The sequence below is a fragment of the Chenopodium album genome, chromosome 26 (genome assembly GCF_948465745.1).
Source record: "Chenopodium album chromosome 26, dcCheAlbu1.1, whole genome shotgun sequence".
NCBI lineage: Eukaryota > Viridiplantae > Streptophyta > Magnoliopsida > Caryophyllales > Amaranthaceae > Chenopodium > Chenopodium album.
In genome coordinates, this window is record NC_137859.1 from 1,789,258 (window position 1) to 1,813,012 (window position 23,755).

General features: G+C 31.8%; 2 protein-coding genes and 1 pseudogene across 2 annotated transcripts; 1 reads left to right on the forward strand and 2 right to left on the reverse strand.

The window, feature by feature from the left end:
* Positions 1 to 12,209: 12,209 nt before the first annotated feature.
* On the forward strand, positions 12,210 to 14,379 carry LOC145617899 (uncharacterized). Its single transcript, XM_081672658.1, has 3 exons — positions 12,210 to 13,175; positions 13,537 to 13,612; positions 13,922 to 14,379. The coding sequence occupies exons 1-3, from the start codon at positions 12,357 to 12,359 to the stop codon at positions 14,107 to 14,109; spliced, it is 1,083 nt and encodes a 360-aa protein (XP_081528784.1). The 5' UTR covers positions 12,210 to 12,356; the 3' UTR covers positions 14,110 to 14,379.
* Positions 14,380 to 18,347: 3,968 nt separating this feature from the next.
* On the reverse strand, positions 18,348 to 19,532 carry LOC145617462 (dirigent protein 25 pseudogene; annotated as a pseudogene).
* Positions 19,533 to 20,196: 664 nt separating this feature from the next.
* Positions 20,197 to 21,902, reverse strand: LOC145617461 (uncharacterized). Its single transcript, XM_081672164.1, has one exon. It carries the CDS (start codon positions 21,851 to 21,853, stop codon positions 20,486 to 20,488), a length of 1,368 nt encoding a protein of 455 aa, XP_081528290.1. The 5' UTR covers positions 21,854 to 21,902; the 3' UTR covers positions 20,197 to 20,485.
* Positions 21,903 to 23,755: the final 1,853 nt, after the last annotated feature.

The window sequence follows — 23,755 nt, forward strand, 5'->3', positions numbered from 1 at the left end:
CCTCCACCCTTTATTTATTTTCTCTCTCTTCTTCTTCCGCTTTTATCATCGTTCAAGTTTTGAAATGACTATTTTGCCCCTGTAACTGAATTCGCGCGAATAGTGTACCACCTAAGGAGAGCCAATGAATGTGGTCCACGTCATGATTGTGACGGGTAAATAATGGAGAGGTAAGGTTCATGCTTTCTTGTGGGTCCAACTGCTGACGTGGAATTTGTTAATTGGTTGAGTGTTGTGATGTAACTATAGGAGGAGGAAATTTTCATTAAATTGTTAAACAAAGAGTTATTCGAATTAGATTTTTAATTATCTTAATTTTCTACAACTAAAAAGTGCGGTGAATTTTCTAGGTTGTTTCCTTGGACTTAGAAATTTGTTAACAAACAATAATTATAACTTTATAAGGTATATCTTTGATTAGTACAAGTATTAGACTCATTATGGTTGGTTAGATTTGTTTTCAAGTTCAAAGTAAAAGTTGGAATTTTCTTCATGAAAGAAAAAGTTTATGCATTGGTTATTAAAATGGTTTGGGCATTTTTAAGTAAAGTTTAGTGTATGTAGTGAGTTTATTTAGGTATGTTTCGTGAGTATTCATATATGATATGAAACTCTACATAACTAGAAATACATACTTTGTATCATGTTTCATCTTATTTAACCTTTTCTATTTTACTTAATGTGTTTGACAAAACTTTAACACGAAATACACAATTAAAATCTGAACAAAACAAAAATTTAGGTTCAATTTATGCATGATAAAGCAAATTGTAAAGCATGTCTTGAGAAAAGGGTAGAGATCAAATGGCAAACAAAAGAAAACTATGAGATTGGAAACGATTATTACTTGGTAATCTATCTTAATGTTTTGTTCTCTTCACCTTATATAAAGTGATATGAATATTGTGATATTAATTTACACTGAATATTTACTATTTGTAGGACCAAATTTTATTAGTTCAGTTTCTATTCTTAACTTATAATTAATAAAAAAATTATGATATGAAAACAAGATTCGAGAATAGTTAACATGAGCTGTTAACTTATTAGTCCAAATTTATCCTAGAAAAAATAGGTCGAGGTTAAGGATTATAACATTACATAAACATTGACATGACTAGTAGTTTAGCTAAACAAAAAAAATGTGTGTTGTATATGAAGGTCTTGTGATTACATTAAAAGAAAAAAAAAAAAAAAAAAATTATTGTACTTTGAAGTATCATACAGTCATACGGAGATGTACTTAAATTGATGCACACGTATGTGGCTAAGCTAGGCATGTTGTGTGTGAAGATGGGAATTGAGTAATTGAGAATTTCTGGCAACCACAATGAATCTTTACATAGAATATTCGACAAAAGGTCTCCTTATGAAGATACAAAAGCTTAATCACAATTTAATAATCTAATTAAATTAATAAATCTAGAAATTTCCACCCTCTTTCTCCTTAAAGTTAAACTTGTATAAGATGAACACCTATCTTTTGCATAGTGTAATGTGCAACCTTCCATATAAATCAGATCTAAACTAATTTTATATTGTTTGATTAGCATAAATATGGATCTAGTACCACATGTTTACATACAATATAATCCACACTAATAATATTTTTATATACTGACAATTATATTGCTACTCCATACATATACAGCTGTTCCTAATTTCAAACAAAAACTTTTTGTTACATTTCAATAATAATATTATTATAATTTGAAATTATTGGTTTTCAACTCTCAACATTTTACTTGGTCCTTCCATGTGTACGGATATTGTAATATCAATTCACACAGAGCACCCTCGAGCATTGACATATCCCGTTTACTCCGCCTGTGTTTCATAGCACGAGTTTATGTGCATTGACGCATTTGTGTGAACAAGCACACGAGTTTAATTAAATCAACTTCAAAGAGTTATTACTTCGATAACGGTGATACTTGCAATTATTTGACTTTTTTACTCAGTTTGTATATTAACTTTAGCTAAATGCTTTGGTACTCCGTAGTGTTTTATGCTCATTTGATAGATAGTCCGTATTTTTTTTTGCTGATTTTAAAATGAGCAAAAATATATTAAATGAATTCTATTATATGTTGGTTTTAAATAATGCATGTATACATATCTAAAATTTATGAAATTCTAGTTTAGTGTCTTTTATTGGCAAAGTTATGTGTTGCTTGATTAACATCTTCATAGAAAGGCAATAATCACTCAAGCAATTAGATGCCAAATGTAGCCTATGAAGGTCATGCAATCGAATCGTGTATTGATATCCAGCATTGTCTTGCCTCAAGCTAAGTTTGAATCCATACGACTAGCATTCTTCATCGATAAGAAATATTCCATCTATTTAGCTAATTTGAAGTATATTACTCGAAGTTTATACTTTAGACTTTCTTAAAAAAATGGCATCGATCATTTTTATAGTCAATATAAGACGAAAAGAATATATTCTCGTATTATATTCATAGATAATAAATACTCGATACCATATTAGGGTAAAGATCACCGCCATAGTCTTTAAGTAGCTTGTACGTACTTAGAGAAATTTGATTTTATAATCTCAAGATTATAAGGCAAATCCTCTAATAATCCTATATTTTACTCGATGAAGAGTACAAGAGTGTATTCGTGTAGACTATGTAGCACTGGTATTGCTCAACGACAACTAAATAAAAAAGGCAAAAGAGAGAAAAAAAAAGGAGGTCCTAAAATAAGTAGGGGTTCCCATGTCAATAGAAATCGTGATTCGTGAGGCACACAACAAAAGTAGATCTCTTGTCGGATCACTCTTTTTTTGTGTTTCTTTTGGACTTCCCCAAATCACTACATCTGTACATCACATACTAATGTACTATCAGTAGCTAGTTGACTACGGGGTTTATAATATTACTCTCTCCGTTTTTAAATACTTGCTCCACTTTGATTTTTTGGCCGTTTTTAAATACTTGCTCCAATTCCTTTTATGGAAAGCTTTTACAATATTTAATTCATTTATCACATTTAGTTGACCCAACATAATACTCTTTCTCCTCCTATTTTTCCACTACTTTTGCTTTTTACAATTTTTTATTTTCTCAACTATCCCACAACCTTTATATTTTATGGAGTATTACAATCTCCAATTTCTCCCAAAACTCCGCGCATGAAAAATGGAACAAGTATTTAAAAACGGAGGGAGTATTATTATTGTACTACGAATCTAAAATATCCCGTTAAACTTTGTTGGGCCTTTATTGGGCCCACAAGTCCGCCATTTAGAAACAAATTCTCGAACTTACTTGCTTGCCAGGAATTAATAACTGGTCCAAAAATTTTGGTCACCCAACCATAAACATTACTCCTTAGAATTTTCTAGACTCTAGAGCATGAATGTATGATTGTACGATCATTCAGCAATATGTTTTTTTTATAATGCACGAGTCCTTCTTTTTATCTGTAGCATTTTGACTTATACACTATTTACACATTAAATTCACCTACGTACTTTCATAATATCAATATCTATAACGACTTTATTGATATTTAAAGGCATTGTAGTAACTTAACTAATGTATTGGCAATCATAAAACGATAAGTGTTACAAGTAACAAGAAACAAATGAGGTCTATACTCTATATTGAAATGAATAATCTACATAGAGATCTAATAAATGTTGATTGTGTTTGTTTGTTTGTGCAAACAATCTGGTTCAATGTGACCAAACAAATTTAAAAACGTTAAGATTTATTTATTGTTGAATAGTACACTGTACTAGAATTACTAGGGTGAATCTAAATGTGTCACACTATTTGAGTCATGGGATATGATGCATTGTAATTTTTGCTCCTATTGTTGAGTCACAATTGGTTTTTACATCCTAACTAGCTTCAACGTAACATGCATGCATGTTATTGTTAAGAAATAATGTATTTTTTTTTTTGGTGTTCCACCCATTTCACCCTTTAAGCTAATCCGGATTCAGAGATAAGTTCTTATCATGTGTATGTAGATCAAAGTTAATTCAATGAACTTTCATATCAGGATGTATAAGTTCTTATCATGCACGACATTTTGCATGGATTCGGTGACATCGGTCCACTTAGGTAGAAAATGAAGTAAAATTTATGGACTTGTTCTTGTGGGACTTTTTATTCCGGGCCTTATACAAATGTGAGACCATCAGTTGGACCTTAAAAGTTATAGCTACTTTGTTATTACACTGGACCATGTAATTAGACCCAAGCCCAAGTAAGTTGGTGCTCTTCATAAGAAAATGTACCCTAAATGCACATGTTACAACTTACAGCTCCTACAAAGTTACAAGGTGCATCCGTACAAGAGCTTATTGGCAATTTTTTTTTCCTCGAATCCAACAAAGGAAAATTGTACTTGTATGGCAATTTTTTTTTTTTTTTTTTCCCTTCTAAATCCAACAAAGGAAAATCCAACCCAATTCACCCAGAAACTACATTTTAAAACCATACTAGGCATACTAGGAATACAACGTGTTTCTTGTGTGGCTGGCTGACACACACCAAAATATTGACCGGTAACTCCTAATCAGGTAACCCCCGACCGACCGAGTAATCCTTAATCAAGTAATTCTGACCGCACTTTGTGGTTAGCCACATATGAAACTTTGTGCTCAAAATATCATGTTCCGCATTATTTAGTTAGTTTTCATGAAACACTTTATTCTCACCACCCTGAACAAATATTTGAATTAGAAGTCTGAATATGTTATAGTAGCACAAAAATTCAAACGATTAGTCGATAATTATCTGAATTAGAATTCCAAACATGTCATGTTAGCAATGGCTGCTACACGAAAAATTGAGCCAATGTTAATGATCTGTTAAAGGTCTTTGATTGTCTTTTATAACTCTAGAGCCTAATAATAAAGCTTAAAAGTACAGATAGTGCTTTTAAAAGTGGGCTAATTTAGGGCATTTTATAAACTGATTAAACTAAACTTGCTGATGGAAGTCATCATTAGCTCTACAATTAGTGAAGATAAAAGCGTTAGATAACTTTTTATCATGATCTTAATCTACGAAAGCCGAAACTCATGGCTTTTTATATTACTTAAATTTATAAATTATTATATTTCCTCAAAAAAAAAAAAAAAAAAAAAAATTAGTAAGTCATTGTTAAAATAAATATTGTATTAATCTATAAATTTCAATAATGATGAATATTGGGCATATTGTAACAAAAATAATTGTAAGGCATTCATAGAACTTAACTACATAAGTCCAATATTTTCTGAAACTTTGTTTTAAAGGAGTAACTCCTATAATAGTAGAATCATTACCAACCTTTTAGGGGCACTCAAGAATCGAGTATATGACTTTCAAATAAATGATTTTTTTTTGTTAGTGAAATTTGGTGAGTAGTAGAGTGGATTTTATATTATAGAAGATGGGATTTAGACTATATTAAATTCATGCCCGATTAGTTGCACTTATCTTTATATTCCGTGTTTGGTGTTTCACATAAGGTACATGCAATATCGCCTTTTATTCTTCTCTTATATGAATTTTTAACTCAATATAAACTTGAATCGATTCACTTTAAACAAATTAAGCTAGAACATATATCACCGACTTCCTCTATTATTCCATTCTTCTCCTATATGAATTTCCAACTCGAAATAGACCTGACCCAAATGAATCGACACAAATCGAGCTCAAACGTTTGTCACCTATAATTAATGTTTGAAACATACTAGTAATAAATATTGTGAGAGTAACGGTTCTCAACATTATTAATGAAGAATAGTGATGCACCACAAAAATTTCCAAGTGTCTAGAATAGTACGAGTAATCGAATTAAGAAACAGAAGTGGGCCTTGCTTAGATTGGTAAGATGGGCCCGATTCAAAAATTCCAAAACTGTCGTTCAGTTCTTTGATAAATGGGCCAAGTCTTTTTCCTTTATGTAGTTGCCAGCACGGGGGTCAGGGATGATTAGGTACAAAAGGACACACAATTCACTTTACCACAACAATATTATATAAAAAGAAATGATCAAATATAAAATTATTTTTGTAAAAAAAAAAAAAAAAAAAAAAAATTATTAATCAAACATCAATTTTTAATTTAATTCGTAAAACACATACACTACTCTATTACGTTAAAATTATGCGAAGTAGGTAAGATTAACTTTAACTACTTCATTTTTATTAGCTATATTTTGACTATTTACATTATATATTTATTGGTCTTGACTTGAATTTAATGTATGAAATAAATATTATTATCATGTAATATTCTCTTTATTTTTTTTAATAAGGTAAGAAAAATAATCATTGTTGCCCTTCTCATGAGAGAAATTCTTTTTGTGTAATTCGTATGTTTTTATATTATATATCAACATTAAAGTTATGGATTGACAAACAAAATGTGTTTGCTCAAAGTGTTACAATTTAAAAATTTCAATACGCAATTTGAAATATCATTTTTTTTTTTACTCGCTCAATTTTTTTATTTTTAATTTCTTTTTTTCTGAACAAAACTTGCTCAAAGTTTTTTATTTACACGGTCAAAAAAAGTAAAGTGTTAATAATTATTTAAAATGGAGCCACTTACAGAGGCAGTAATAATAAACTTAAATCTAAAGAAAACATTATTTACTGAATTATTTGTATTCAATAAAAGATAGAATGAAAAGAAAAGGATATTTGAGGATCATAATAACATGGCCCCTCTTACAAATTAGCAAGGAAGGATTCTTGTCTTTAAACGCGTGACTAAAAAACAAATAATATTGTATAGACCCACACATAATTCTTGGAAATTATTGCAAACATATTGGATTAAACTTTTTTTTTGTTAATAAGATAATAGGTCGGTCGACATAAGAAAGACCCACAAATTTGGTGTTTCTGAATGAATGAAGAGGCATAATTGTGACACTTGAGAAAGGGATGTATCTTCATTCTTGGCTGCTAATTCTCATACATACCACTATACAATTGTGCAGCAATTAGGAAAACATGCAAGTGGTACATATATAACGAATGCATTGGATTCCATTACAGGATTTTGTACTTCATCTTCATAATTCTTAGGTTGAGGCTATTCCATGCGTATTGTTGTTTTAATCTTAGGATTACCATTCGGCCATCTGAATTAATTATATGCATGTAAAAAGTTAATTATGTTATAATTTTTACAAATAATTTGCTCTCCTGAGAAAGAATTCTTACAAATACCTGAAAAAGGGGTAAGTTGTTTTATTTCTAGTAACTTTTAAATAAAACGGATGTTCAGTAAATTACTGAACATCCGTTATAAAGTGACAATAAAATGCGCAAAAGTTACACTAAAACGAACAAAAGTTACTCTGACATAGCATAAGAGTTATTTATGCTTCATTGATTAATTTGACAAAAGTGAACCCGATTTACAGTAAATTACTGAAAACCTGGTGTATACAATCCGCTAGGTAATTTTACATTGTTACAGTATCTAGCTAATACTTCTCTAAATGAAGATTCTAGCTCCTTTCCCTTACTAAGAAATGCATCGTTGCTATCATGAAAATGGGCGTGTGTAAAACATTATTATCCCTAGAAACTTATGATTTTTTTAGCAGCATCTAACATATATTCTACTAGCTAATTACAAATTGAAATTCTCAACTGAATAAGACCGATGTCTTTTCATCATATTAATTCATTTGACAATAATTGGAAACAATAAATCTTGTTGGTACTACGTAGTTGTTTTGTGTGATGTGTAATAATCTCATTAATTTTACAAGAAAGCACTAGTTTTATATAATTGTGGAGCAAACAGCAAACTTATTTGGTTCATATAATGTTATATATAAAAACAAAAGGTCAATTCAATGATATCTTGTATAGAGTACGTAGAAACAATTGATTTTAGATATTTATATGCCAGTTAAAAGTCTATTTTATGTACATGCACAATATCTCAAAAATGAACAAATTATAAGTGGATTATATGTCATTTACTAATTATGTTAGTTGATTACACTAGTGGTCTCATGAGTTATGATAATATCTGAAAATTGATCGAGGTTGAACCTCGTTCACTTTTTTTTAAACAAGGACCAACACCAGAAGCACACAATCGGATGTCACTCTATATATTAATCCTTATCATAACTTATTTTCTTGTGTAAACATATTCAATTTTAAGTTTACCTTAGCTTATACATGATAATAAGGTGAACCTGTGAAATAATTATCTTTGCCACGTCAGCTCGTGTGCCAGCTCAACAGAAGTTAGTTACAAGCATTTATTTCTGTTATTAATTTTTGTATTAGCAGAGCATCTTATAAGCTACTGCATTACCTTTTCTTATTCATTCACTTAATAACAAACTTCTCTCTCCTAGTTTTCTCTCTCTACATTCCTTTTATGCTTCCTGTAAACCTCAAGCTCCTTTAATGGCGATTGCTTCTTTTCTCCTTCTCTACTAGTATCGTGAGTATATTTGGCTTCCTCTGCTCATTTGTAACAGAACCTAAAAACTCCTATAGCCTAGTTGATCTTCACCGGCAACCACAAGTTTCACATCCCAACATATAATAAGTTAATAATCAAATTATGTTTTTCTTTGATAACAAAGTTCAATAATTAAATTAATAATTAAGCACTGCCTAAAGATTCAATACTTTAAATTTCCACAAAACTGCAAAGAACATCTCGAACTTTGACACCAAGAATTTAGCTGAATCATTTTGGACTTTGTAATAAAAAATTAATGATAGTGATTAATTAAATTAAATTAATTATTAGATATGTATAGATTGACAACCTTAGTTACCAAGCAAAGGCTGGCAACGTCAGTCACGAGTGATGTTATGAAAACACACATCTTAAACTTTGCCTTAAATTAACATACTGCAACATATGATCCCTCTAAAGTTACAGTTATACAATTAAAATGAAGCATAGAATTTAATGATGTAATCAGTAAGAATTTACTCCTTCTGATGCATTAATTAATTGTCAGTTAAAAGAGTATTTAAAGCTCGTCCTTGTACAAGTATAATTAACTGGAGATTCCAGTTTATACTCCACTTCTTAATACTCTTTTTAAGTACACTTATCATCTAATTTCCCTGGACATTACCGTTTATGTTCACGTGCCGCATACGCTGATTCCTTCTGCCTCTTGTTCCTTTCTTTATATTTTTATTACATTCTTCGTTAGGGTTCGATTGTCACAATGCTCGTTCAAATTACATAGCATTGCATATCTTTGGAAGTTGGCTCTAAGTAAAATTTGAGCTAGCTTTTCATCGACTTTGCATTATGTTGATCATATGACAAACATTAGGAAAAAGAAATTTCTAGCCAATTCAATATCTTCTCTCGTAACAACTACTACATGTGCTGATGTGCAAATTCTTATATGAGACGGTTTTATAATACTGAAACTGAACTAATTTTAATGTCTTACTATATACATTGCGATATCATCCAAAGATTACCCGATCTGATAATATTGTTGCCTATACGAAAGAGTGCAAATTTTATTTATTTTTATGCAGCCATCCAAGCTAAGAGCTAACAGTGTAGTTGTGTATATTTATTATACAATAGGGAGAGATGACTGACCATTTGACCGTTGCTTTGAGTAGGCCAATAATATTAATTGAAGAAAAGGGTTTTAATTACAACTTTCAGTTGCATGTGTGTATTTATAAATTCATGACAATAACAATTGGAATAATGAAAAACAGAGAAAGGTACTATGAGTAGTAATTAATTTATATCCCTTCAATGTTGTCATTATACATTGTGGATGTGTATTCATTTATTGGTAGTCCCCCATAAAAATTGTTGCTTCAAAAACAAATTAAAGGATAAAATTTGGTAAACATACCAAGGAAGATCCAAAGCAATTCTTTGGACCCTTTCAAACTAATATTTTATACTAAGATTTATTACTAGTTGCTTTAGATTACTTATGCTAGCTTAGATGCTACTCCGCCAATTACCATCAAATTTTTAAAAAACAAATAAAAAAAAAAAGTTTAGATTAACGCAAAAGTTAAGATTAAAGTTAAAAAAAAAAATTAGTGAGCTTAAGTAGGGGAAGATTCTTTGTAATCCGAGATTAATGCAAAAGCTAGCCGCGCCACGGTACCGGTAAATTCATGCAATAAATTAACCACATTCTTTTACAAGTGTACTTTAACAAAATAAATATCTTTACAAGTGTAGGAGAATTATAGCTTGCTTTTACATGTACACCTAATTTGGTTATAATTTTACTTTAATTTTGTTGTTTAGTGAGTGTGTAATCAATTAATCATCCATGCTAAAGAGAATGGAAACAACACCAAAAGTAATGGCTTATGTATACAAGAAGATAGTCGTGCAACAAATAATACTACATGTCGCATCTTTGGATTACCCTATGCAGATACATCAAATTGCTTTAATCCTTAATTTTTTTTTTATACGTGCGATGAAAGATAATTGTACAATTATATGTTGCAAATTTGCAAAGTAATTATCAGATCGTCTCAACTTCTCAATTTATGTTCAAGTAAACAATAGCAATTACACCATTCATCCATTAAAGTGAGATTAATCGGTTAATTAAGAAGGGAAAGGGAATATAGGGAGAAGAAAAAGTAGAATGTAAATTCATTCTTAGCTAGCTCAGTAAACTTTTGTGAACAATGATTTGTTAATGATCATATAAATCCTTAACACATATAGCTAGTACTACTATAGTGGTAAAAATGTGTAATAATGATGTTGCTACCAAAAATTTAATTTCCAAGTGACAACTTTGTTGTCCCCCATGAGAAAAAGACTATGCTACAACATTGAAGGTCGAGATAAAACCCATGTGCATCTTTTGAGGGTAAAAGCATGAAATTATTAAACTTTTGGTAGGGCCTTGAATTAACAGGTGATTAATGTATATTTTATGTTAATTAAGATGATTATGATAAGATTAGTTAGGGTTGAAAATTACTTCTATCTTGTATAGTAGTGGTAGTAATGATGATGTTTTGCACCCAATATATCACCCAAAATTAATTTAATTTATTGATATATATATTAGTTTATTATTTTTTAAATTAGGAAGACCTCCTTATTGAAAGAAAATTAGAGAAAGTTTGGCACAAGTTGCTAATATGAAAGGCACATTCGTTGAAAGAGGGAGAAGGAAGTAACTTTTAGCAACTAGCAAGACTTTTGATCATATAAGTGGAATGTTTGAGAATTTATTTCTTCTCGAAAGGTCGTTGTTTAATCATAAAATGTTGTGGTGGTTCAATTCTTTGGATACTTCATGAGGTTGTTAGATATGATATTTTCATGGTAATATTTCTCCATTACAAGTTACATTGTTTAAATTACTGTACATATATTACTGTCAATTAGCTCCAAGTCATATATATATATATATATCAACCTTAATGAACTTTGACTCTAGAGTCTAGATACACCAAATAATTAAACCAACAATAATACAATATCAGTCAATATCTCTATAATACATCTAAATGTACTTATAAAAAGTTTCTTAGTTTAGAATAAATTTGTAAAAATATCTATACTTTTTAAAGCACGTGCGTCTTTAAAAATCAATCTTGTTCACTCCCGCTATTTTCTTATTAAGTGTGGTAGATTGACTTAACGTGTTTGCCAAGACATGATTTTGACTAAGGGTCTGTTCTGATTGACTGAACTGAATATTTTATGAGAGAATGAAATTAAGAACTGAACTGAAAATAATCTGAAGAGAACATGCCCTAATATTATCTTTAATTGATGTTTTACAAAAATATATATACCACATTAGGACCAACCAACAGCCATAAAAATTTACATATGTTAAATTTAATGATGTATAAGTAGTCTAAAAAATCAAACTATGACACTTAAAAAAACAGATTTAGTATAATTAATCAGGTAATTATAAGAATTAACAATTCTAATCCAAACACGAGAGTATTGCTTTTGAGACAATTAATAACTTTTTTTTTTTCTCCCAATATCAATATCAAATCATATGAATATGATTGTGAATTATCCTAGGTAAAATCCCCTAGAAGTAAATAGCTCCTATTCCTACACAAAACATTCACACAAATTCTTTAGTCAACATTTCAATTTTTAACCAACAAACAATATACTGGACCCCACATAAAACCCCCCCTAAAAAATCTCTCCTAACCCTATCCCCTTCAATTCCTCTGTTTTTCAGCCTTTAAAAGCAGAGGTAACACCTCCCCTCAACCCTTCCCTTACAAAATCAAAACTCTTTCTTCCCTCCTTCAATTTTTATTTCTCAAAAAAACCTACTCTAAATTAATTAAGCTACATTTATATCATTAAGTAGTATATTTTTTGTATTTTCTCTCTAAAAAAATGCCAATTAATATCAAAAATATGAAAGGCTTAGATTTTTCATGTACTTCACCAGCTTCAACAGCCATTTGTTCTAGTACAGACCAACGTTACATGGTCAAAAACACTACCAAATCTCTTACTCGTTTAAATTCATATTTAAACGACCATTACAAAAATTTCACTAATAATAACATCATTAATACTCATAATCATTCCTTTTCTCCTAGAGCACCATGCATTTCTGAGCTCCCTTTCACTCCTAGGCTTTCCTCCTCATACCGCGAAAAAACCCGAAAAAAACCTCCCTCGAGCTCTATTGTCAAGCATAGTGATCTCACCACCACCCCTAGAAGGAATAGCTCGGCTGATATAGCGGAGGTTCGACGACGGTACTATGATAAATGCACCTACAAGGGTAGTTGTAGTCCACCTCATAGTCATTCCTCTAGGTACCTTTTAGGTGAGTCTAAATTCTTGGATTCACTTCATGAGTCATCTCATCAAAGTAATAATAATGTTACTAAAAATAGAAAGTTTAGTAATAGTAACAATGATGATGATGCTTTGGCGTTGATTCCTAGTACTCCTATATTGAGTAAGGAAACTCATGAAACGAAGAGTTTTGGGTCGTTTTTGGATGCTGAAAAAGATACTAATAAGAAGATTAGCAAGTCATTAACGCTTGTTAATAGTAATTCGAGTGATCGAAATGTTATTAAGTCGAATACTTTTGATTATGATGGCAATAATCAGAGACAAAAGAGTATGGGATATGGCAGGAATGATTCTCTTGTTGTAAAGAAATCGTCTTCTTCTGGTGCTCGATCTCGTGACCAGGTTTTTATCTTTATCGATTGTTTCTTAATAATTTATTTGTTGGTTAATAATAATAATAATACATCCGTTACATATTATGTGCAACGATTAGATATTTCCCCTCTCTAGTTTATGTCAAATCGTTGAGGTAGTAATAATAATAAGGATGAATTTTAAAAAATGATGCTTTTGATGATAATGGGTATCTTTATGCTCAGAAGTTTGATTGGATTTTATTGGTTTATAAATGAATATGGTTAGTATTTCGAGTTTATGAATATGTTAAAAGATTATTATAAAATTTATTTTACATGAAATTTGATGAATTTGTTGTCTGTTGCTGTCCTTTTTGGAGTAATTTTGACTGATTGGGAATATGCAGGTTGTGGTACTGAGAGTATCATTGCACTGCAAAGGTTGTGAAGGCAAGCTTAGGAAACATCTCTCTAAAATGGAAGGTCAGTCCATTCAATTTTCTTAATTACAAAGTAAATACCTTAATTATTGGCATGTTATAGTACATTATTATAAAATATACATTATACATTGAGATATCACACGGAATATATGTTATGATGGTTCTTATATTGTTTTATCTACTGAAATTATAACAGAATTGAGAACTAGGTGACTCGTTAATTTCAAAGTATTTCATCGGTGGAGTTTGACATTTTGTAGTTAATGTTATGGAAGTAGTTCCTCGATTTAGGCTATAGTGTCGAAAAATCAAAGACGATGATACTAAGATATTGGCATGATTTATGCAGGGGTGACATCATTTAGCATAGATTTGGAAACAAAAAAAGTGACGGTCATAGGAAATGTGACACCATTAAGTGTATTAACAAGTATATCCAAGGTAAAGAATGCGCAATTCTGGCCAACACAAGCATCAGCTTCGCCATCATCTTCCTCTTCTTCATCAACATCTTCTTCGACGGTCGATTTCAACTAATTACAAGGAAATTATGCTTTCGGAATCATTGAATTAGTGTGAATTTAAACTACTAGTTTGAAGCAGTTTCCTATTACATGATGAACCAAGTTTGTGAAGTTACTAGCATATTCTAGCTTAGCTTTTTTATGATCAAACTTTTGCCTTATTACTTAATTTTGTGGTATAGTGCTATGTACTGTAAATTCCAATCAAGAACCTTCGACGGTGTGTAAACTATATCATTTCTAAAATATATGTTACGAGAGTTTACAAATTTTATGGTACTTGAATTGTTAGAATGACTCAGATTGAATCACGTCATAAGACAACTTTTTCTCTATTATTTAACTTAGGGTATATTTGGCAAAATCATCTATAGTACTCCGAATTAGATAGTACGACATATACTCCATATTTCATACTATGTAACACTCAAATGTTGTTTGTTAAAAGACGGATATCATAGTAGTTGTTGATGTATTTGTAGGTGTTTGAACTTTGAACACAACCAATACTTACATAGTTACATTGTACATATATGTCACACACCAGTATATACTCATATCGAACATGATCTTTGACTATTATCCTTCAGTGTAAGGGTTCAGGTAGTGTTGCTATATACTCCCTCCGTTCCTAAATTACATTCCTCTTTCTCTCTATTATGTGAGGAATAAATGCTAGAAAGAGAAATGTAATTTAGGGACGGAGGGAGTATGATTAAAGTAGGAATACTTGTTAGCAACAACTTTAAGACCATAATAATGGTGATATATATACATACTCATATGATAATTATAGTAGAAATAATAATAATAATAAGTGTGAAAGCACGAGGAGCTAGCATGGCCATGATCCAATATGAATAATGTGGCATGAAAATTAGAGCATGCGTTGTATAGTTTTTACTCATTGAAAGTAACAATTGAGTAGTGAGCACCCAAACATATTTATGTTGGGTCAAATTACAGACATGATTCATTTTTTTCTATGCATCTATCATTCACTTTACCTTTCATTGGGAGCAGGTTTTTATTTGAATATACTTTTGCCCTTTTTTTCTTCTTTTTTTCATTTGGAATATCTCAGCTACTTTGGATTTTCATTTTGTTTGAATTTGAATTGCTTATTGCTACTTTATTTGTCTTGTATGCATCTATAATTGGATAGAAATTGAATTCTTGTTTAGTTCTTTTCCATGAAAATATAATCAATAATAAGTTGTACTTTAATATATATAGGTAAGATTCAAAATGAGTACCTAAAAGTATTGTATTTATTGTGGTTATTTCATAGATATTACAAACCTAGTACCTACCCAATTAAAGGTCTTTTATGAATGCTAAGACAAAATAACTACTCGTAATTTTTTCTTGTGTAATTAGAAAAAATATTGTTTTTTTTTAAAGAACTAATATACTGTACAAAGTATGTATTATCAATCTATTTAATTTACATTGATCGAGAAGTAGCAACCATACATATAATAACTTACACTAAATGTTGTGATTCAAAGTCATCACTCATCATGGTTCTTGGTCTTTATTTAAAGCATAATAAGACTTCTAATGTAAAAATTAGACTCGTTTTGTAAATCAATAGTCAATATATCAGTGTCAAAAAAAAAAAAAAAAAAAAAAAGTCAATATATCTGTGATTACTTCGTATTAACACAAACAAAAGGTAATAAGAAATGAAGTAATTCAATCCATATCTAATTTAATCTAGTAGTAGAGAGCTAATGCTATTCTATACTTTAATTTAAATTACAAAATATATATAAACCCAAGATTTAAAATCATCCATTCTTTTTGAAAAACTACTATATGTACATAAGAACCACTATGTTGAAAAAGTGGGGTCGACATTTTATCCTATAAACTTGCCATCTTTGTTTTTGCTTTAGGGGACGATCATCTTCCTTAAAGATCCTTCAAAGTTAGAAAAAGAATTGTATGTCATCACTATTATAAGTTTATAACTACCATTTTTTGGAATCAAGCTTAAATTTAACATTTCTCTATCCATTTTTTTTTGTCATTTTTATTCAATATGATATCTTGCTTAGCTTCCCTCAATAATTACCTCACTTTACTTTTTCTTTTTTCTTTATTTTTTGTGATTGTTTGTTAATTAATTTTGCGTGGCTTTATTTAAATTTATTGTATATATTCTTTGACTATAACACTATTTGGACGGCTGAAAAGGAAAATACTGGAAGAAAGTAGGAAAAAGGCTAAAAGCATACATAAATCCATGGTAATCCACCTTAAGGATCTTGGAGTATATAATTAGTGACATTAATATTATTATTATTAGATAGAAATTAATTAGTTAACGAGAGCTAACTTTTATGTATAGGACCGGCGCACCATGGATGGTTAATTGTTATGTTATGTGGCAACCAAGCAACATTATTATTGTTATTTTTCTATAATTTTCAGGTAGTATGTACATAAATGCATGTGAGTAGTATTTAATTTAATTCTTTTTTTGAAAACCATTTAATTTAATTCTTCTTTGTACATGGAGTATAATATAACAAGAAGGTATTAAAGCCTTTTGGATTAAACATATAATTAATTAATTATGGACGATTTCACACACTTATCTAACTACTTTTACTAATGAAACAATAAGTGTGTACCAATAATAAACTTATAAGTTCATATGCATGTAACTGAAAGAAAAAGCAGTCAATTTAATGCATTATATTATACGAGTAGCAAAATACTTTATACGTATTATATTTGAATTGAATTACATATAGAGTATATATCATACATAAATTATGATATAAGAACTCCCTTAATATAAGTGACTTAAAGTTACCCACCTAATATTGGCATACTGCCTTTAATCGTACATGATCAGTACATACCTAACATACGTATGATCTTAGATTAAAGTATTTTTTTTATAAAGTAATAACCTTTCTTAATAAAAAAATAAAAAAATAAAAAATAAAAAAAAAGGAGGAAATATAAAACATGGGATGACTTTTACTAGGTCATCAGCAATAATTAAAATGGTAGAAAAATTTGAATGCCTGATACTTTAATCGTTATTCTGCATTGAAATATCCCTATCTCCCCTATTACGTGTATCTAAATTATGCATGATAACATCCCATTTTTTTACATTTTTATAAAGAGTACATACATATAATGTTCATGATATGCTTTATACATTAATGGTCCAAAAAATAAAAATTACCAAATGATTACAGAAATATATTTCGTACACCTGTAGCTTAAATAAAGACCGAAAGTGATGCGTGAAAGAGTAAAAAAGAAAAGTTTAAATTTACCGTCGGTAAAGAAATAAGCTGAAAATGAAATTTTTTACTATTTGTGTTGGAAATTTTAGGATCATTGGCTGGATAATGTTGACTCACATGGTACTTTTTGGGTGATAAAAAGATTTCTTTGTTTTGTTGCTTTGTTCATTGTTCATCCCACTTTAATCACTTTAATTTCAGTGTTTTGTAGTATTAGAACTTGATTTACGTATATGGGGCTCAATTGTTTTCAAAACTTGTTAAATCAATAAATCATTATATGAGAGAAAGGTAGACTTTATATGCTAACTCGTAATACAGATTACGAAGATGCATTATATACGGAGATGTATCACAGATTCACAGTCGTAGATAAAGGTTAGAGTAATTTGCATTGAGATATAAATAATGGTAACTATAGAAAAATAGAGGAAGTATCATTATTATGTACTTTAGTGAACTATTCAAAAAAAAAATGTATATTCCGTATATTATTAACCAAATTCATGATCAAATGGTTCATTTGAGATCACTAAGGCTATGAAGGATTATTATTTGTGGGCAATAAAAATAGTTTACGAGTCCATAGGACGTGAATACGTGATACAATAAAAAAATTTACAACAGTCAAGAGCTCATTCACCAACAATTCTGATAATGGCCATTGGATCAAGTACTCAAGCCCAGGCCCTTTTACTTGGACCCATTGAACTGTTATGGGCCGGACTATGGGTTTGTTGCCAAAGCCCATAGCATAGGTAGTCTTCTGGTCAAATGATAAAGTGGTAGTTTTATTATACATTCTGAATACATATTTAAATGGATATCAAGAAAATGCTAATTGGCCTCATTAGAATTTGTATGATAGACAGTTATGTGAAAATCAAACGTAATAAAAATAACCAAATTTTTCATAACACTCAAATTGGTTTACACATATTCAGATTTACAATAAAAATCAGAAATCACAATAATTACACATCAACGCACACTAATATGTAAGGAAAACAGAGAACTCGAGCACAGTCTGAAGGCCATCGGTCTCATGCTGATCAACAGGTGGCAGTGTTTTGACAACGGCAAATCCCTTGGCATTGACGTACTTACCAGTACCACCCATTATGGAAACAATAGATTCAGAGACAGTAGTCTGATGAACCCCAAAGAAGTTGATACTGTTATGATAACCACCTTCTTGGAACATAGCAGTAAAGGCCATGGTTTGGGTCTTACCGTCTACTGAGCTGTAGACATAAAATCCTTGAGCTCGGCCTACCATACCTGAGTTGAGTGCATGACCTTCAGTGAGTTCATCATCAATTGCAATCATAGTTCCGGACATAAGCTGCTGCAGGGATGTCCCTGAAGTGAGCTGGGCTCCGTTCACAACAGGGAAACCATTCCCTCCAACGTAGTTGTTACCACTGTTCTGCATCACATTAGAATTAATACCACCAAGACCAGTGAGGAAGGGGACATTGTTGTTGTTCATAGTACCAGAGTTGCCATTGCTCTGACGGCCACCATTCTGGTTAGCGAGGATTGCACCATTGGGCTTAGCAAAGGGGACTTGCCCACTAACAGCAGGGTTGGTTACAACACCAGTGATTGCTTTGGCTGTAGGGTTAGATCCTCCGAGGATGTCATGCATGAAAAAGACCAATTCAGGGTGTTCCCCATGTGCCACATCTCCAGCATCGGCTCCTGTGGCTGCACCAGCAGCCGCACCTCCAGCAACACCACCAGCTGCTGCACCTCCAGCAGCTCCACCAGCAGCCCCACCTCCAGCAGCAGTGACTCCACCAGTAGCCCCACCTCCTGTGGCAGAGCCTCCACTGGAAGCCCCTCCTACAGAGGAAGCAGCTCCACCAGCAGCCCCAATTCCAGAGCCAACTCCTGAAGCTTCATCAGCAACTGGGGCATCTGCCTCAGGGACGGGTGCAGCTACTTCATCAAGGATTCGAGCTGAGGTGGCAAATGTGATGAGAAAGAGTAGTGTAAGTGGGAAAAGTTGGTTCTTGAATGACAAGGCCATTGTTGATTTTCTAACGCAGTGTGGTTTTGTAGGAGCTAGTTGGTTGGATTTGTATTGATTGATTGATGAAATTGAAATCTACCATTGGAGTTTATATATGCAAGCAAAAGTGAGTTGAAGAAGAATAACAAGATGGAGTTGATGGGATGGAGCAGTTGTTGGGCCATTTAATCATATTGTGGTGTGTTGGTTAGAACATGGAAACCTAAACCTCAATATCTCCACTGGTAAAATAATTAGATAGGAAAATTCAGGTGCTAACTGCTACTGGAACAGCTCACTATAACACTAAAATATTGTATCTGGACCTCTCAGCCTCAATTGCATCAGGTAACCACTACATTATTTTTCGGTTAGGATTTGTGGCAAAGCCCACAAAACAAATTTTCACAAGCAAGGCCCATATCTATTAGACTTGTATACCGACCTCGAACATAATAGTATGGTTCTCAATGGATCAACAACACAATCCAGACACCTCTTTTCTATTTCCTGTAACTTTTCTCTGAGCCAGAAACTCTAAAAACTATAATCAATTTAATGGGCGCAAAGCAAAACAACACAGTCCATCTTCAGACTTCTAATATTTTATCCTTCACTCCTCCACCACCCTTCTAAACAGCACACACGTTTTCTTCCTCGGTATGGAATTAGTTGTCACATCATCCAATCTTTCATAAAAGATATGAAATACAAGTTTTAGATAATAGTAATGTTATTCTTATGAACTCCTAGCTACAAGGGTGTGTTAGAAGATCTAATCCAGTTTCATGATATATGAAAGGCAAAAAATTTCCAGACATCCTATGGCATCACTGAATATTAATTCCGGATAGAGGAAGTATACCATATAATCCTCAACAAGGCTTTAGCATGTAGTCATTAACTAATTTAGTTATCCCACTTGGGAGCGTTAAGAGTTTTGGGACAGTAGTCATGTTCGCGGGATGCAATATACGCATATGATATGGCCAGCAAGAACTTAGGTAATTAAAAAGAGTAGGACAGGATATGTTTAGGCATACAGGCACCCAAAAAAATGTCACAGCTTAGAAATAATTTAACTTGTATTTAAAAGTTTATGAATTCAAGGAGCTTAGTTCACTCACAAGTTTAACAATAGTGTCATCACCATCACCACATAGCTCCACAACAAGAGACTCCCATCTTGCAGTTTGAAATCTCATATTCTTCTTTTCCATCGCTTCCAAGACAAAACAAGCATCATCCATCTTCCCGCCCTTGAGCAAGCCCGTAACTAAACAATAAAAACTTTCCAAGCGCGGGTAGTGGTGGCTCAACATCATAACATTTAGGATACTCAAACCCCTCTCATACTCACCAACTCGACAAAACCCATCGAACAACATTCTATAAGTAGCTGCATTAGGCTCACATCCTTTAATTTGCATATCAACAAGCACCTTATAAGCCTCCTCGGCTCTCCCTTCTTTACACAAAAAGTTCACCAATATGTTATAAATTACAACATCTGGCTTTAGCCTCTTCTTCCTCATGTCATTAATCAATGATTTTGCTTCATCAAACTCCCCTCTCTGAGTAAGATCAGTCATCAAAACCCCGAAATTAGCGAGCCGAGGTTTGCACCCTCGGTACTCCATATCAAACATCATCTTCTTAGCCTCATTATACTTCCCTAAGGAACACAATCCTTCCATCAATAGAACAAAAGTAACCACATTCGGGTGCGTTCCTTTGCTAATCATTTCATCAAGCAACTTCAAACCTTTACTCACTTCACCCTTCTTACACAAAAACCCAATCAAACTATTATAAGTCACAACAGTAGGCTGAACCTCTCTCTCAAGCATTTCATCAAACACCTTACACGCATTCTCCAACTCGCCCTTCACCAACCAACCCTTCATCATTACATTGAACGAAACCGAATTCGGCTTAAAACCCAGTTCTTTACCCCTCAAAAACAAATCATTTGCATCAGAAAATCGATCATTATCAATAAGAACATTAAGCAAAATATTGAAAGACTGCAAATTTCTTTCACAATTGAAATTGGGGATTTGATTAAACAATTCAATTGTTTTCTCAACCAATTGACATTTCCCATAATGCTGCATCAAAGCTATAAACAACCCTTCCCGGCAACGAATACCGCGATTTTTGATGAAATCAAGAAGTGGGTCGATTTGATCAAACTTACGAGAGCGAGCAAGCTTGTAGAGGAGAGAAGCGTAAGAAGGGTAGTCATGTTTGGCGCCTTTTTGGGTGTAATCTTTGAAGAGGGAGAGAGCTTCATCTGGGTTATGGAGTTGCTTGAGATCAGCAAGAAATGGAATTGATTTGGGTTTTCGACGCTTTGAAGATGGTTTGTGAGTTCGATTTTGAGGTCTTGAAATGGATGTTATGGTTTGAAATTGTGATTTGGTGATAGTTTTTGGGATATTTGAGTGATGAATCTTCAACATCACTTCGTTTTGGTTCTGAATGATTTCGGGGAAAAACAGAGCAATTCGAATAAACTTGTATTTTCTCAAAAACAACTGTTTTAGTAATAGTTAACAAGTAATAGTTAACAAGTTCATACTCTGTAATAATTCGTACTGTAAGTTTCTCGATAATAATGACTTGTAAATTTTTAATTGGAAATAATGATTTGATAGGTGGGGAGGGGATAACCGGATAGGTTGAAAATTGGAGGTCTTCCAAAGGGAGGTTTGATAGGTACCTGCACATATATATCAAGGGACATAAGAGACATTTTGCATGAAATTTACCCATCTCTCTCCTCCTTTTTCTCACCCCCATGTGCTGGATTTAAGTGTACCACTGGTGATTAATAGTATCACTAGATGGTCAAATAGTATCATCGAACATTCAGTGGTACTATACATTCATTCAATGGTACTGTATATTCATTCAGTGGTACTAACTACGTGTAGAAATAGTATCACTACACATTCAATGATATTATATAAACTTTCAGTGGTACATTTAAAAACTGATCCCACGTGTCTATTTCTCTCCTCTTTTCTCTCACCCCCATGTGCTTTACAATACTTTTTAATATTTTAAGGTTTGATATGTATACATATCAAACCTACATTAGTACTTCCTCTGAAAATTGGAACTTTTGGGCTGGTCTAATTGGTTCGTGCAAATAGGTATACAACGCCTATACTTTTGAACATTTAGTATAAATCTGAACAATTACAAATTTTGAACATGTAGTAAAAATATTTGAACATCGCAAATTTTGAACATTTAGTTAATAATCTGAACAATCACAATGCATCATGCATATACTTTTTAACATTTAGTAAAAAATCTGAACAATCGCGAATTTTGAATATTTAGTAAAAAATCTGAACATCGCAAATTTTGAAGAATCGCAATGCACCACGCCTATAATTTTGAACATTTAGTAAAAAATATGAATGATAACAAATTTTGAACCTTTACTAAAAAAATCTGAACAGTCGCAAATTTTGAATTATTACATGCCAGACAAATTTTGAAAGAAGTTTTGTGTGACTTGTAATAATTCAATAGCTTTGTAATATAAATTGAACATTTACTATATACAAAATGAACATTTCTTTATAAAATATGAACATAAAATTTTTTATGTTCAGTTTTTGTGACATGTTCATATTTTTTTACTAAATGTTTATTTTTTTTGTAAAATGTTCAGATTTTTTTACTAAATATTTAAAAGTATAGGCGTGGTGCACATAATACTAATACTAATTGTGAATAAGAAGACATTGGATGGGTCATTTTCAAGGGCTTTTTGGGCTCCTTTTAATCTGGCGCAAGTTCTTTTTAATTTTTTATGAATTGAGCCAAAATGAATTTCAGCCCAATTCTTTATTGAATCAGAAAGAAGGTTAAGTTTTGAGAGTAATGGTTAAGAAGGTGAAACCCCTTATTACATATCAAAGACTCGACAAAAAAACCCAAAAAAACGAAAAAACACTAGCCGTTACTTCATCTTCCTTCTTTTGCCTTCCAAATTTCAATTTTTCCACCTGCAAATCCAATTTCATGGACGCTTATTCAATCCAACGAATGAAGCTCCTGTTGTGCATGAGGGATTGTATAGCTCATGCAAATAATGAGGAAATACAGCAAGAATTACAGAATCTTAGAGCCGAGAGAACAGATTTAATTGATCAAATATTGGGATTACGGCAAATTCAGCCTTTCACTCAAGAAAATCTCCAAATGCTAACCAATCTTTCTGTAAATTTATCAAGAATTAGTGATAGAATTTCTGAATTGGAGAATAGACCATGGAATGCGATTGAAGATCAGCATTTAAGGGGTCGAATCGAAGCCTTGTTTTTGTGCCACTTGGTGACTGCTCC

What these genes read in the sequence shown, in the direction of transcription:
- LOC145617461 (XM_081672164.1), bottom strand. Translation starts at nt 21,853, where the DNA reads ATGTTGAAGATTCATCACTCAAATATCCCAAAAACTATCACCAAATCA.
- LOC145617899 (XM_081672658.1), top strand. Translation starts at nt 12,357, where the DNA reads ATGCCAATTAATATCAAAAATATGAAAGGCTTAGATTTTTCATGTACT. An exon ending in GTGCTCGATCTCGTGACCAG is followed by an intron (nt 13,176 to 13,536) that starts GTTTTTATCTTT and finishes GGGAATATGCAG; the next exon opens with GTTGTGGTACTGAGAGTATC. An exon ending in ACATCTCTCTAAAATGGAAG is followed by an intron (nt 13,613 to 13,921) that starts GTCAGTCCATTC and finishes TGATTTATGCAG; the next exon opens with GGGTGACATCATTTAGCATA.